Source organism: Triticum aestivum, chromosome 4B (genome assembly GCF_018294505.1).
Source record: "Triticum aestivum cultivar Chinese Spring chromosome 4B, IWGSC CS RefSeq v2.1, whole genome shotgun sequence".
In the NCBI taxonomy this organism is placed as follows: Eukaryota; Viridiplantae; Streptophyta; class Magnoliopsida; order Poales; family Poaceae; genus Triticum; species Triticum aestivum.
The window spans coordinates 581,399,205-581,414,832 of NC_057804.1; the positions used below are offsets into that span (position 1 = coordinate 581,399,205).

The 15,628-nt window shown below is 45.9% G+C and overlaps 1 protein-coding gene across 2 annotated transcripts; it reads right to left on the minus strand.

Annotated features, from left to right (window-relative positions):
- Positions 1 to 9,198: 9,198 nt before the first annotated feature.
- On the minus strand, positions 9,199 to 13,306 carry LOC123093393 (UDP-glycosyltransferase TURAN). 2 transcript variants are annotated; one of them, XM_044515350.1, is made up of 16 exons: positions 12,998 to 13,306; positions 12,691 to 12,724; positions 12,457 to 12,512; positions 12,249 to 12,383; positions 11,580 to 11,728; positions 11,147 to 11,236; positions 10,990 to 11,056; positions 10,847 to 10,910; positions 10,647 to 10,746; positions 10,357 to 10,523; positions 10,167 to 10,277; positions 10,037 to 10,098; positions 9,911 to 9,963; positions 9,736 to 9,811; positions 9,448 to 9,576; positions 9,199 to 9,366 (listed from the first exon to the last, which is right to left on the minus strand). In XM_044515350.1, the coding sequence occupies exons 1-16, from the start codon at positions 13,100 to 13,102 to the stop codon at positions 9,355 to 9,357; spliced, it is 1,410 nt and encodes a 469-aa protein (XP_044371285.1). In that variant the 5' UTR covers positions 13,103 to 13,306; the 3' UTR covers positions 9,199 to 9,354. The 2 variants fall into 2 exon arrangements, with proteins under 2 accessions (XP_044371285.1, XP_044371284.1); XM_044515349.1 differs by having other exon boundaries at positions 10,647 to 10,752; positions 12,998 to 13,304.
- Between the last annotated feature and the right edge of the window lie 2,322 nt (positions 13,307 to 15,628).

Genomic DNA, 15,628 nt, shown 5'->3' on the forward strand with positions numbered 1-15,628 from the left:
TGATTACTCCCTCGTTCAGTGCGGCATGCTTTACAACTTAGAACCGGGGCTCCAAAAGCGTAATGTTACACATATTCATAGTGTGAATACCAAAAGATGTAAAGTTGATAACGATAGTCCCACATACTTGTGGCACTGCCGCCTTGGTCACATTGGTGTCAAGCGCATGAAGAAGCTTCATGCTGATGGACTTTTAGAGTCTCTCGATTATGAATCATTTGACACATGCAAACCATGCCTCATGGGCAAAATGACCAAGACTCCGTTCTCCGGAACAATGGAGCGAGCAACCAACTTATTGGAAATCATACATACTGATGTGTGTGGTCCAATGAGCGTTGAGGCTCGCGGAGGATATCATTATGTTCTCACTCTCACTGATGACTTAATTAGATATGGGTATGTCTACTTGATGAAACACAAGTCTGAGACCTTTGAAAAGTTCAAGGAATTTCAGAATGAAGTAGAGAATCAACGTGACCGAAAGATAAAATTCTTACGATCGGATCGTGGAGGAGAATATTTAAGTCACGTATTTGGTACACACTTAAGAAAATGTGGAATCGTTTCACAACTCACGCCGCCTGGAACACCTCAGCGTAACGGTGTGTCCGAACGTCGTAATCGCACTCTATTGGATATGGTGCGATCTATGATGTCTCTTACCGATTTACCGCTATCATTTTGGGGATACGCTCTAGAGACAGCTACATTCACTTTAAATAGGGCACCGTCTAAATCCGTTGAGATGACACCGTATGAATTATGGTTTGGGAAGAAACCTAAGCTGTCGTTTCTAAAAGTTTGGGGATGCGATGCTTATGTAAGAAACTTCAACCTGAAAAGCTCAAACCCAAGTCGGAAAAATGTGTCTTCATAGGATACCCTAAGGGAACCATTGGGTATACCTTCTACCTTAGATCCGAAGGCAAGATCTTTGTTGCCAAGAACGGATCCTTTCCGGAAAAAGAGTTTCTCTCAAAAGGAGTAAGTGGGAGGAAAGTAGAACTCGATGAAGTACTACCTCTTGAACCGGAAAGTAGTGCAGCTCAGGAAAATGTTCCTGTGGTGCCTACACCAACTGGAGAGGAAATTAATGATGATGATCAAGGTACTTCGGATCAAGTTGCTACTGAACTTCGTAGGTCCACAAGGACACGTTCCACACCAGAGTGGTATGGCAACCCTGTCTTGGAAATCATGTTATTAGACAACGGTGAACCTTCGAACTATGAAGAAGCGATGGCGGGCCCAAATTCCAACAAATGGCTAGAAGCCATGCAATCCGAGATAGAATCCATGTATGAAAACAAAGTATGGACTTTGACTGACTTGCCCGATGATCGGCGAGCGATAGAAAACAAATGGATCTTTAAGAAGAAGACGAACACGGATGGTAATGTCACCATCTATAAAGCTCGACTTGTCATTAAGGGTTATCGGCAAGTTCAAGGGATTGACTACGATGAGACTTTCTCTCCCGTAGCGAAGCTTAAGTCCGTCCGAATCATGTTAGCAATTGCCGCATACTATGATTATGAGATATGGCAGATGGACGTCAAAACGACATTCCTTAACGGTTATCTTAAGGAATAGTTGTATATGATGCAGCCGGAAGGTTTTGTCGATCCTAAGAATGCTAACAAAGTATGCAAGCTCCAGCGATCCATTTATGGGCTGGTGCAAGCATCTCGGAGTTGGAACATTCGCTTTGATGAGATGATCAAAGCGTTTGGGTTTATGCAGAGTTACGGAGAAGCCTGCGTTTACAAGAAAGTGAGTGGGAGCTCTGTGGCATTTCTCATATTATATGTAGATGACATACTTTTGATGGGAAATGATATAGAATTCTTGGACAGCATTAAGGCCTACTTGAATAAGTGTTTTTCAATGAAGGACCTTGGAGAAGCTGCTTACATATTAGGCATCAAGATCTGTAGGGATAGATCGAGACACCTCATAGGTCTTTCACAAAGCACATACCTTGATAAGATTTTGAAGAAGTTCAAAATGGATCAGTCCAAGAAAGGGTTCTTGCCTGTATTGCAAGGTGTGAAATTGAGCACGGCTCGATGTCCGACCACGGCAAAAGATAAAGAAGAGATGAGTGTCATCCCCTATGCCTCAGCCATAGGATCTATTATGTATGCCATGCTGTGTACCAGACCTGATGTAAACCTTGCCGTAAGTTTGGTAGGAAGGTACCAAAGTAATCCCGACAAGGAACACTGGACAGCGGTCAAGAATATCATGAAGTACCTGAAAAGGACAAAGGACATGTTTCTCGTTTATGGAGGTGACGAAGAGCTCGTCGTAAAGGGTTACGTCGACGCTAGCTTCGACACAAATCTGGATGACTCTAAGTCACAAACCGGATACGTGTATATGTTGAATGGTGGGGCAGTAAGCTGGTGCAGCTGCAAGCAGAACATCATGGCGGGATCTACATGTGAAGCGGAATACATGGCAGCCTCGGAGGCAGCGCATGAAGCAATTTGGGTGAAGGAGTTCATCACCGACCTAGGAGTCATACCCAATGCGTCGGGGCCGATCAAACTCTTCTGTGACAACACTGGAGCTATTGCCCTTGCCAAGGAGCCCAGGTTTCACAAGAAGACCAGGCACATCAAGCGTCGTTTCAACTCCATCCGTGAAAATGTTCAAGATGGAGACATAGATATTTGCAAAGTACATACGGATCTGAATGTCGCAGATCCATTGACTAAACCTCTTCCGTGAGCAAAACATGATCAACACCAGAACTCTATGGGTGTTCGATTCATCACAATGTAACTAGATTATTGACTCTAGTGCAAGTGGGAGACTGTTGGAAATATGCCCTAGAGGCAATAATAAAAGGATTATTATTATATTTCCTTGTTCATGATAATTGTCTTTTATTCATGCTATAATTGTATTATCCGGAAATCGTAATACACGTGTGAATACATAGACCACAATACGTCCCTAGTAAGCCTCTAGTTGACTAGCTCGTTGGTCAACAGATAGTCATGGTTTCCTGACTATGGACATTAGATGTCGTTGACAACGGGATCACATCATTAGGAGAATGATGTGATGGACAAGACCCAATCCTAAGCATAGCACAAGATCGTGTAGTTTGTTTTGCTAGAGCTTTTCCAAATGTCAAGTATCTCTTCCTTAGACCATGAGATCGTGTAACTCCCGGATGCCGTAGGAGTGCTTTGGGTGTACCAAACGTCACAACGTAACTGGGTGACTATAAAGGTGCACTACAGGTATCTCCAAAAGTGTCTGTTGGGTTGACACGGATTGAGACTGGGATTTGTCACTCCGTATGACGGAGAGGTATCTCTGGGCCCACTCGGTAATGCATCATCGTAATGAGCTCAAAGTGACCAAGTGTTTGGTCACGAGATCATGCATTACGGTACGAGTAAAGTGACTTGCCGGTAACGAGATTGAATGAGGTATTGGGATACCGACGATCGAATCTCGGGCAAGTAACATACCGTCTGACAAAGGGAATAGTATACGGGGTTGATTGAATCCTCGACATCGTGGTTCATCCGATGATATCATCGAGGAGCATGTGGGAGCCAACATGGGTATCCAGATCTCGTTGTTGGTTATTGACCGGAGAGCCGTCTCGGTCATGTCTGCATGTCTCCCGAACCCGTAGGGTCTACACACTTAAGGTTCGGTGATGCTAGGGTTATTAGGAAGACTTGTATGTGATTACCGAATGTTGTTTGGAGTCCCGGATGAGATCCCGGACGTCACGAGGAGTTCCGGAATGGTCCGGAGGTAAAGATTTATATATGGGAAGTTGTCATACGGTCACCGGAAGGTTTCAGGGGCATATCGATATTGTACCGAGGCCACCGGAGGAGTTTCGGGGGTCCACCGGGAGGGGCCACCTCTCTCCGTGGGCCTCATGGGCCATAGTGGGCAGGGGAACCAGCCCCTGGAAGGGCTGGGCGCCCCCCCCCCCCTTGGGCCCTTGCGCCTAGGGTTGGGGGGAAACCCTAGTGAGGGCGCCCCCCCCCCTTGCTTGGGGGGCAAGCCCCCTCCCTGGCCGTCGCCCCCCCTCTAGATCTCATCTAGAGGGGGCCGGCCCCCTTCCTCCTTCCCCTATAAATAGAGGGGCGAGGGGAGGGCTGAACACCTGATCCAAGGCGCAGCCCCTCCCCTCCCCAACACCTCTCCTCCTCCGTTAAGTGCTTGGCGAAGCCCTGTCAGAGTACTGCCTCTCCACCAACACCACACCGTCGTGCTGCTGCTGGAGCCTTCTTCCTCAACCTCTCCTTCCCCCTTGCTGGATCAAGAAGGAGGAGACGTCATCCGCTCCGTACGTGTGTTGAACGCGGAGGTGCTGTCCGTTCGGCACTTGGTCATCGGTGATTTGAATCACGGCGAGTACGACTCCATCATCACCGTTCTCTTGAACGCTTCCGCACGCGATCTACAAAGTGGTATGTAGATGCAATCTCTCTCCCATGACTCGTTGCTTAGATGAACTCATAGATGGATCTTGGTGAAACCGCAGGAAAAAATTTAATTTTCTGCAACATTCCCCAACAATAAAACAATTATTTTCATGAAAAAAATGATGATACAGTTTTACCTAACAAATTTGAATGATCTCTTTTCTAAAGGAAACAATCTGAATGCTCGTTTGTATGTCATGAGCCAAACTTAGACTGCCCGCCATCTAATATGCCATCCATTTACTAACAGATATAGCAGTCCATAACCAGCCAATGGGCAATACCAGATAACATCATGGTAGACATTGATGTAGGCACCGATATTGAAACCAAGAGGACATTCATGCAAGAGATAGCGGCACCAGGAATATCCGTATTTGAAATTGTGAAGATCCTACACACTACCCCAAATATACAACTTGTTAGCCGATCGCCTCTTGCTCCTCCAGCAGAAATCACCTACCCTTCTACGTTTCCCCATCCCATACCTGCAATACAAATAACCGCCTCTCCGTGAGGCAATTCCTGGAACACTTGAAGGGTAGGAAAATAAACTGTCCAGGAGGACGGTTTACTTACATGTCAATGACGTCCGAACCGAGCCCAACGGACAGGGCATCAACTCCATGGATACTCACTGAAGCACGGCGACGATGTTGCTGACCTTGATGATGGAATCGAGCGGTAGCGCCTACTGCGTGAGGCTGGAGATGAAGCGCCTTGCAGATCGCCTTGGCTGCTGGCTGCTGGCTGCCTGCACTTCCCGAGAAGTGTGCATCTGAGGCGGCGGCAGCATAGGAGGACCAGCGGGGGGGCTGCTCATCTGCTCACGCTCGCGGCGGCGGGGGCGAACCGCGCGCCGGACTGGAGGCGACGGGGCGGCGGCGAACCGCGCGGGGCGCGGAGTACGGTGGGGCGGCGGCGAATAGCGCGGGGCGCGGAAGAACGGGTGGCGGCGAACTGCACGCGGGCATGCGCCATGGGAGGAGGAGGAGCGGGAAGGGGCATGCGTGCGTGCGTTGACAGTTTTTCTTTTCTTTTTCCAACGCGTGGCTTGGATCAGTTATTGACTTAACGCGTGGCTTGTAGTGTTAAACGTGTTAAACACGGAAGGATTAGGAGCCATTAGATCTCATAAATGAATGGGTTAGATTGTTTGGTTCTCCGCCCTCTCTTTCTTTTATAGGGGTAGTAGATTTCACGCTACTCTACAAATGTTCTTTACCATACAAAGATTTCACAATGGATTATTTAATAGGTCGGTTTTGTTCTGTAACATAAGTTACATACCACTGAAACAATGCATAGCCCACATAGTTCACTTTCATGTATAATTGTTTCTTTTGTTCAGTAGATGCTTCATTACTAAATCTCTACATTTACACATATCTATCAGACCTAACACACTGTACTACATATTGTCATGAGTTAAAAAAATTAATTGTTGTAGATATTCCAAATTTGGTAATCTATGCCTATTTGATGACCAACTTCTAATAAGTATAAAACCCAGCATGTATCTTAGTTAGTTCCCTTTTATGTATAATAGGTACTTTCATTCAATGCCTGCTTGATTGGTAAAACTTTACATTTACACATATATATCTTACCTAAGACACACAGCTACTACAAATGTGATTTTTCTATGTGAATAGTAAGCGCCGGAGGGATGGTCTGTGTGGCACATAAAACACAGTGCAACGAGGGACTGCATATCATGAGGTCGAGGGCTACAGTCGACATGGATAGGGCTCGTCATGCGGCATCGCTCTCCCGACCTCCTTCCCATCACAGCGTGATGGGAATCACTGGCTTACAAGGTGATTCTATACTCTAATTTATATCCTTTCCAACAGATGTGTTTGTCCATTCATGTTTTATCTTCCCTTGGAATTGGTGGGAGTGATTTTATCCCCCATTTTCTTTCTCTGTGTTCTGATTTCTAAGCAACAACACTGGTGTTAATAATATATGATACTCGTATATTTGTAGCCTTATAATTTGTGTATGTATTAGTGGAAAATGTATTGTACCCATTTGCTTATAATTGCCTGTAAATGATCCTTAGGCAGGCCTATCTTCTCACAAAATATGTGTGTACAAATTCTATTTTAGGCTGTAACTCTGCTCAAACATCTTGCCAAGGAGGAGTAGCAGCCGCGCCTGGAAGGTGTGTAGCAGGGGGCGGTGTAAGGGGTGTGGTGCATGGCAACTCCAAGATGCCTAGCATCCACTAGCTGTAAGACATCGCCTAATTAGTTTCTTTCTTCCTCCAGAGTTCTAACTTATTATATGTTCCTTGCTATTGTAGCATATTGGATTGTTGGGAGATATTTGGTTCTATGATGGCCAAGTTGATCAAAATCACATGTAAAACGACCAGGAAAGGTCCTGATTGGCTGCTGGTGCTCTGGTCGCGCAAGGGGAGCGCGGCACACAACCTCAGCCTGCTCAAGACGATGTGGCAGTGTTGTGTGGGCCTTGACGGCAGGCGCAACGACCGGTTGGACTACGGCGAGAGGGAATTCTCCATCGACGAGACGCCAGCGTTCCGGTTCTGCATTGCGCCCTCCGTCTCGGACACCCACGGCGTCTACCACAACAGCCGCTACTTCTCTTACGATGCCCGCCAGAGGGATGTGGACTGTGTGGACTGCTATGATGGCGAGCAGAGTGAGTATGGCCTGGAGAGCCTTGACGATGGTGCAGATGAGCAGCTGCTGCTCTTCAATGGCAGGTCCCATGGCTGCAATATAATACAGTACATTTATAAGGCCCACATCACTTGCATGTACATTTGCTACTAACAACGCAAAAAGGAAAGTGGGAGGGTGGGCTGCCTACACACAGCATGCTCTGCATTGCAATTAAGATTTGCTATAGTAAGTTTGATAGGTTATCAGCGTTTGCGTGCAGTTCTGTCAAATATATGGCAGGAAAGTGAAAGGGGCGCGCTAACAGCTAGCGTGAGATCATTTTCCGCATCGACGGGACCGGTTCGAGGCGGTACGTGCAGCTGAACATTTAAAAAGTGCGTCCCAGCTAGCACCGGCCATACGTTTCTCCCCAGGTCTCTTTTACCTATGTGGCCACGTGGACGTCGATGATTTATACCAGTAGTGGATCATCAAGATTTGAAAAATGAAATTTAAAAAGTACTAGTAGATCATCAACAAGCATAGCTCAAGGAGGATTAACAAAGTGATCCTACTGATGAAGCGTGGCCTGGATAGCAACAGCGAGGATTCAAGTACCCTCGATCAGCAGAATCTTCTTGTCATCGCCAGTGGGCGCCTTTGGAGCTCGAGCCATGGGAAAAAGTTCACCTGCACGCACACACGTCATGCTCCTACATATACACTGGCTGGCACCATCCGTTCCGTTCCATCGGTCCATTCCTCTATCCAGATCCTTGTTGACCAACATCTGCGGACTCTAGACTCCTTGTTGCAAATTAAGAAGTCACTCATGATGGTACTAGTACTGCGCACGAAGACATTCTCTTCTTCCTTTGTCCGAGCCACCTCTTGTTGCGGTGAATGACGTGGACGCTGATTTCCTTTGGATTGGGTCCTTGTGCTGCTGCAGGTTCTGAGCTGGGTGCAGAGTAGGCTTCGTGGGGCGCAGTGCAGTGCCAAGAAACCAGAGTTCAGAGAAGGGTCGTACCGACGTAAGTGCTCATGGCAGTACAATTCGTACGCAGTAGAGTACATTTTTATTTTGTTTCCCAGCAGTTTCAACTTTTCAGTATGTAACACCAACCTGAAACCACAATATTTCCCCTCTTCGCCTCCTTCATTACAAGTGAACTGAAACCCACACTTTGCAGCAGCTGCTGCTGACACTGACCGATCTGACGACGAGCTCCACCGCCACCTCCGGCCTGCAGTGGCGATGATGTCGATCGGGACGTTCGGGGTAGTCCAAGGCCACGGGGCCGACGAGCTCAGGAAGATGCAGGAGGAGCTCGCGTTGCTCATGGGTGCCAAAAGAGTGACCACCCCGGCGGCGGCGGGAGACAAGGACGACACACTCAAGAGGTCTCTGAGTGGGGGAGGGAGAGTCGAGCACAGGTCGTTCAGGAAATTCATGTCGCCAACACCAAGCTTCAGCTTCAGCTTCAGGGGGGCGATGCCTGAGGTGCTGCTGCAGAATACTTTTTGGAACTATTTCCTGCTAAATTCATGTGTTCTCAACACAAGCACTGTAGTGGTTTAGTAACTGTGCGCATGCTCATATACATCCTACATGCACGATTTTTCTTCATCGCAGATGCCCTGGCCATTGCCCCATAATGACACACCCAGCGACAACTTGGCGATGTCCGAGGCCACGATCAAGAGCTACCCAACAGCGCAATTGCCTTGGGGAGGCAATGCGCCGACAGGTGAACAAGGGAACAAATGGATCACAACAGATTCAGAGTGTAAGTTCATCTGACACAGTGTAGGTCTTGCAGCAGTGCCTGCAAACTAACAAAGAACCTAATATGTGCCTCCAGATATTGTGCTGGAGATCTGAACTCACAGGGCGGCAGCGGGGAGGAAAAGAGAACGGGGGTCCTGATACTATGTTTTTTGTGCCCTCTACTGTTATGTAACTGGGCATTTAGGTAATTTTACAGACTTTGTGAGGCCCCCTGGGGCATTGGCGGTAGGTTCTGTCAAAGACCGACACCAATGCCCTTGGTAGCAGCTGATCCTAGCAGCAATAGGTGCAAGCAAACTGAAATATGCACATGCCCTCTCTTCAACCTTCTAATGTACTGTACATCTGGTCACTCAAGTGTACAATACACCTATAAACTATGGAATCAGTACATATTCAGGCCAGTAACAAAAGCATCCTTTTACACATCTGATTAGTATTATTATTGAGAAATTTAGCCTATGACCTGCAAATTGCATACGAAAGAAGGTAAGCCCTAATCTCATGAATGCAGCGTACATTTAGCAAGCCAGGTTTGAGCTCTCACCTGATTCACCAAAGGAAGTGCATTAGTTTCCCATTCTGCTGACCATTTGGAAGATGAACCTGTACTCAAGGCACCATGCTTCAGGGATTTCAGGGTATCGCATTCCTCTGGAAATCCCTTGAAGAGCATCTGCATGATATTTAATTGCAATAGTAGTTAAAGTCTCTTTCAATGATTAACCCAAAAAACAAAGCCATGATGGAAAGTACTTATGCTAATTTTAAAATGCATACCAAGTAGTCATACAATGAAATGAAACAAAAGATAAAGACTAAAAGTGGTCCTCACCATAAGTTCATCTGCGAGCTCCGAAGATGTTGAGAAAAGAAGTCCATTTCTGTTAACTTTTACAAGCTCCTCGATGCTGCACAAAGGAAAAACGAAACCAGAGGCTTATAATATAGAGCAGCCAAAAGGCCAGCGCCAAAACATCACAATTAAAACATCTGCAAACATGGGTTACCAGGAGAATGAAGCGGCACAAACTGGTAATCCACATCCAAACATATCAACCACCTAAGAACAACCAGTGAAGTTACAATGCAGAAAATAAAAATTCCTACATCCTTAAGAAGATGTTGTGAGTAACCTTCATAGGTAGATCAAGCCCCGATGAGGATGTATGAAGCGATACGCCTAGATCAGCTGATCCTGTATTTGTTCAAACAATCAGCATATATGCTCCAGTATAAAATTCTTTTGGCAAGTGGCTGGCATACCTAGCAATAGAGGATAGTCCTCCGATGCAAGCCACATAGTCCGGAAGGCAACACGTCTCAGTTTTAACCTTTTTATTTGCTCCTCATATTTCTTCCTATCAGGCCCTTTACCTTCAGTATCAAATTTATGAAAATGAGAACAATGGTTAAAAACTAGTAATTCAACAGAATATAGCAGAATGTGTGATACCTGTGATAACGAAAAGCAATCTTGGGTAATCAAATTGCTTCCCATTCTTGATATCAATCCAAAGCTGCCCCTCGTCCATTGAATCCTCTTCACCTAATGTTGCAGCAACACGTCTATCATACATCAGTGCTGCTTCCAGAAGTATGCTGAAATCTTCATCTGGTGTCCTGGAATGCAGGTGGCAAAGATTTATAAGTTCGTCCAAATTTTTAACTATCTGCTCAATAATCACGTGAGCTGAACATAAAAGTTCTGCAACAACAGGGACTACTCAGTTCAAGAGAACATACCAGCTTGTGCTGCTCACAACAAGTGCAGGTCTATTAGGCTTCAACGAAACTCCACCATCAATCTTGCCAGTAAGTACAGTAGTGTTCTTGTCTTCCACTTCTTTTTCTTTGTCGTAAGAAGAGAAAACCAAATAAAATAAATTAAACTGGAATATGCTTATATCATGAAAAAAAATCTGGTTGATTGCAGAACAACATACCAACAGAGATGCAATCAGCACTGCCCATAGCACCACAAATGGAACTACCCAACCTGCAGAACAACTATTTCATGTGTTAAGGCTACATATGCTGTTATGCAGTACCGCAAGTAGCGAAGGCAGAACAGACAACAAATGCTCACCTCATGTTTCTCAGTCAAGGAAGCAGGACGGAAAAATTCAGGAGAATGATCATAAAGAACTGTTGCTCTGAAAATTGTGGTTATGTTAGTATAAACTGCAGCATGCGTACAACAGCCCTTATGGAAAAATAAGAAAATTGAAGTTCAATCTGTTTACTTGATTCCCCAATTTTGAGCAAGCTCATGTTGCATTGCTTTCGTAACGCAAAAGGCACCATCAGCCATCCGCCCAAAGTGCTTCTCGAACCTAGAATACATAAAAACATCACAAGCTAAACACATGACCAATAGGATACACTAGCAGTCTACTCCCTCTGTCCTTTAAAGAGTGTACTTCCAACTTTGTTGGAAAGTCAATTTTTTTTATGTTTGACCGTATTTATACAATAATATGTCAACATTCATGCCATCAACTTAGTAGCATTAGATTCATGATAAAATATATTTTCATTATATAACTATTTGGTTTCACAAACATTGATATATTTTTGCACAAACTCGGTCAAACTTTAAGCTCCAACAAAGTTGGAAGTACACTCTTTGAAGGACGGAGAGAGTAGCAGATAAGCAAATATGGTTGGAGGGGTTACCAGAAATAGACTTTGACTATTACATGACTTCTGCCATGAGACAGTCCAAGCAAAGTATATCCAAAATTATGCCAATCCACAATAAATTTAGCACCTCTTAGCCAGCTAACCAGTTTCACAGCCGCCAATGTTGGAACGGAGGGTGGATTCTATTGGACAAATGATGGTCAAATGACAGAAATCAGGTCTCTCATTGTTACTGTGAAACACGATAACTAAATTTGACATTTTTATTACCAAAAGAATCTTTAAATATATGAATCAAAAAGGACTCTAGGTGATTAAATCTTAACGGGATGAGACTGAAGCATATTCTGTAACTAAGTAAGGGTCAGAGTAAGCAATTCTGTAAATATACTACAATCAGCATTGCCAAAATGAGAATGGTGCCAACAATAGGTTACTATACATATATCATAGCATAAGTTACTATTTGTTACCTCCATTCATAAATAAGTGACGTGGGTCTAGTTCAAATTTGAACTAAATACTTAAGCTGCACAATAAGCCAACTATGACTATTCATTTACTTAGCATGGTGGACAACGAATTCTAGATTGTTGATTCTCTTTAAAAAGAACTAATTTGCCGACAATGGTAGTGATTAGACATGTGGTTCATGTAATTCTGAACCACATATGCAAGTAAGAAAGCTGCGTGTAATTTTACCTGAACAATGAAGACATCAGGGCGAGGAATCTTAAAGCAGAGAAACCAAATCAGCATGATAAACTGGATGGCAGCTTTAAGTAGCAGAGCCAGGGCACCAGATATCTTTGAAATTCCCGATAACTGCACTGATTTCTGAAGAGACAACTTTGAAGTTAACTGTAGTAGGAGAAAAGGGAGAGAATATAATATCTTAAACGATCAATACCATCTCGTGTATGTGAATTGATGGATTCTCTCTCAGTGATAAATGGGGATCACTTCCTGCTCATAGACATAGAACAGGATACAAGGTCAGATCTCAACAAAAATAACACTGAGAGCTGATGAAACTCCAGCCTGTCTGACGTTCCTTAACATGCATCTAGTAAATAGATGGCTTCGTTCTACCATTTGGCAGTAGAATTCAACAACAAAACGAAATTGTGTGAAGACAGAATACCTCCGTTTGCAACAATGTCGACTTCCATGCCGGCCTGTTAAGAAGAAGAATAACGAACAGCTAAGTCTAAGATACTACTCTACTAGTAAAACCTATGCTGGAACACAAGAATATGCAACAAGGAGCATGTCTGAGCTTCCAAAATTTATTCTACTTGCTTCAAGAGAAAAATGCATGGTAAATACAGGCGCAGTGTGCCTGGTAATTGTGAATAGTCAATGGCCACCGCGCAATGGATCCAACCCGTAGTCATCTAATTCAATCCAGCCAAAACGGACGCGAGGTTACGGATTCGTTAGTGGAGCACCTGGTTGGCGAGGGAGAGGGAGTGGTACTGCATGCGCGGGCTGCGGCCGATGTCGCCCAGCACAACCACCGCCGCGCGCCTCCTCCTTCCCGCCTCCTCCGCCATCTCCGTCGACCCTTTTCGCGCAGAGGAGGGAGGGAGGGGGGAAGGGGCAGCGCTAGGCGTGGAGGGGGAGGAAGGGGGGCGTGGGGTAGGGCTGTAGGGCCGGAGGGGCGGCCACCGGCGGCGATGGGGACGGAGGAGCTCTGCTCTCCGTTGGGATCCAAAAACGGCTGAAGTCCTGAACTGCTGGCCCCACCTGTCAGGGTCATTGACGGGTCCAGTTGCAATAACTACCCAGGGCAGGTCCTTTCCTGAAACTTTCCACCACGGCCGGCCGCCGCACCGCAACCTTGGGTTTCCTCTGCGAGAGACGGCGGCGGCGGCTCTCGACCCGGCGGCTGAGGGCCTAGCCACTCCACCCGATGTATCGCGGCAGCGGGTCGGCGCCTGCTCCCAGCGAGCAGCCCATCGACGCCTACCCTGTCGGTGAGCCCGCGATACACTCGCGTTACTGAAGCTATTTTCTGCACTACTGGATCATAAAGGCGCGCTTTGCCGCGCCCGTCCATCTTTAGTACTGTAACGATGATAATGTCTAAGAAATTTGGAGTTATAACATGTAATAAATACCGAACACTTGAAACTGAGGATACATGAATGATTCATTGTGAGAAAACAAGGGATGGTTTATACCTGAAGGTAGGGTAATAATGAATATTGCCGCTGGTTTCCTTTAAATTGCGCCTGAAGATTTGTGTTGTTTCCATGTCAGGTCTCATAAATGTAAAGGCAATATAAAAAATTGTCCTCCTTAAGCATTTTAGCAATTGTGGAAATTTTGAATTGTTGCACACTTAACTTCACCACTTAAGCCAAAAATAAATGTGCACATGATGTATATTTTTATTCGTTATACTTCTTGAAAGTTAGAAAAATAAATAAAAATCGCATATAAATTAAATTGAAGTGGCAGAGCTAAGTTCTTGGAGATTAGTTAAAAATGAGATAAAGAACTTACTCCATCTCCTTTCTCAAAATTTGAAATAGAAGTGCCCATTAACAAGTGAAGAATGGGTAAGTTCTAAAAAATGATCTTCTGTGGTGCTATATATGATGCCATGCTACGAATAACATATATACTTGAATCGCAAATTTTATCTATTAATTCAAGGTCAGCAATAATGATATCTGTATATGGTTCAGAGAGTCCAAAAACTCTAAATTTTCATGAAATAACTAAACATGGCCAATAAAGGGGTGTGTTCTGGTCACTCGATTTCAAGCAACTACCAACTGCACATGAGTTATAGCTCCAAATCATGCATAAGGCATGAGGTCTGACCAGCAGTACTCATTTTTCACTAATCCACCGGTTATCAATTGTGAAAACTCTAGGTACCCCCAATTTTTATATTACTCGCACAAACTGAGGTCAAAATATACGCAAGATCTTCAAATTCTTTTCCGAAAAATAAATAAACATGAAGCAGATGCAATGCACGACACTGGGAATATGATCGTGCTCATAGACCATTAGCAGAGCAACAACTTTAGTCCTTATCTACTCCTTGTATCATCTTGCCAAAACTACCTACACGGAAAGGTGAGAAGGCATCCAGCCACCGTCCCGCTGGTCGTGTGACCTCTCAACCGTGCTTGCTTGCTAGGGTAGGATTCAGTGACAGGGTCTGGACGAATGACATGCAGCGAATTCTGTTGGTCAGATTGCGTTAATATTTGTAGAGAGAGAGAGAGAGTAGGGAAAAGAGGGGACATGAATGGCTGAATCGGCGAGAGGTGAAGCCAATACTCTGGGACAAGCATGTCGTCAGTAGGGACGCGCATCGAGCGCCCTGCCCCGGTCTAGGCGAGGTCGTGGTGCAGGTTCTCGGCTGCATGGAGGCGAAGGAGGCGAGGCGCCCCTCCCTCTCGCTTTTTTTTAGGGGTGCCCCTCCTTCTCGTGTAAATCCTGAACCGTCTCCGCCAGAGAAGCGAAGCCTGGGCAGGCCGCTAAGCAAAGAAGTGATAATGGGCCGTCCAAACCGTATTCCCACTGGAAAAGGCCCGCTTAACCACAGGCCACCAAGGCCGTTTTCCGGAGCAGCGGCCCGAGCGGGGTTCCTGGGACGACAGTTAAAAGATCTGAGACGTTCAACAGCGTGATCGAACGGTAAAGAGCCCCAAATCGCTGTGAGGCATCGTAGGTGGCTCAGTTTTACTGTTTCTCGATGGGCTGCATGCTTGGGGCAACTCAAAGAGCATCTCCAACAGACGCCCTACGGAGCCGCGCGCTAAAAAGAATTTAGCGCGCCAAAATAGCGTTTTAGCGCGTCGGATGACTGGACATCTCCAGCAGACGCCCAAAAATATACTGCCCAGCTACATCTTCAGCAGACGCCCAAAATCAGTCTCATACGCCCGTACCCAGCTCGCCGCTCGTGGCATGCTCGCCGTCATGGTCATGGCCACGCGCTGCCGCCCATGGCCTGCTCGCCGCCCTGGGCGTGCCCCGCAGCCGCCGTGCCCGTGGCCCGCAGCCGCCATGGTTGTGGCCGTGCTCCTGCCCTGCTGTAGCCATGGCCTGCTCGC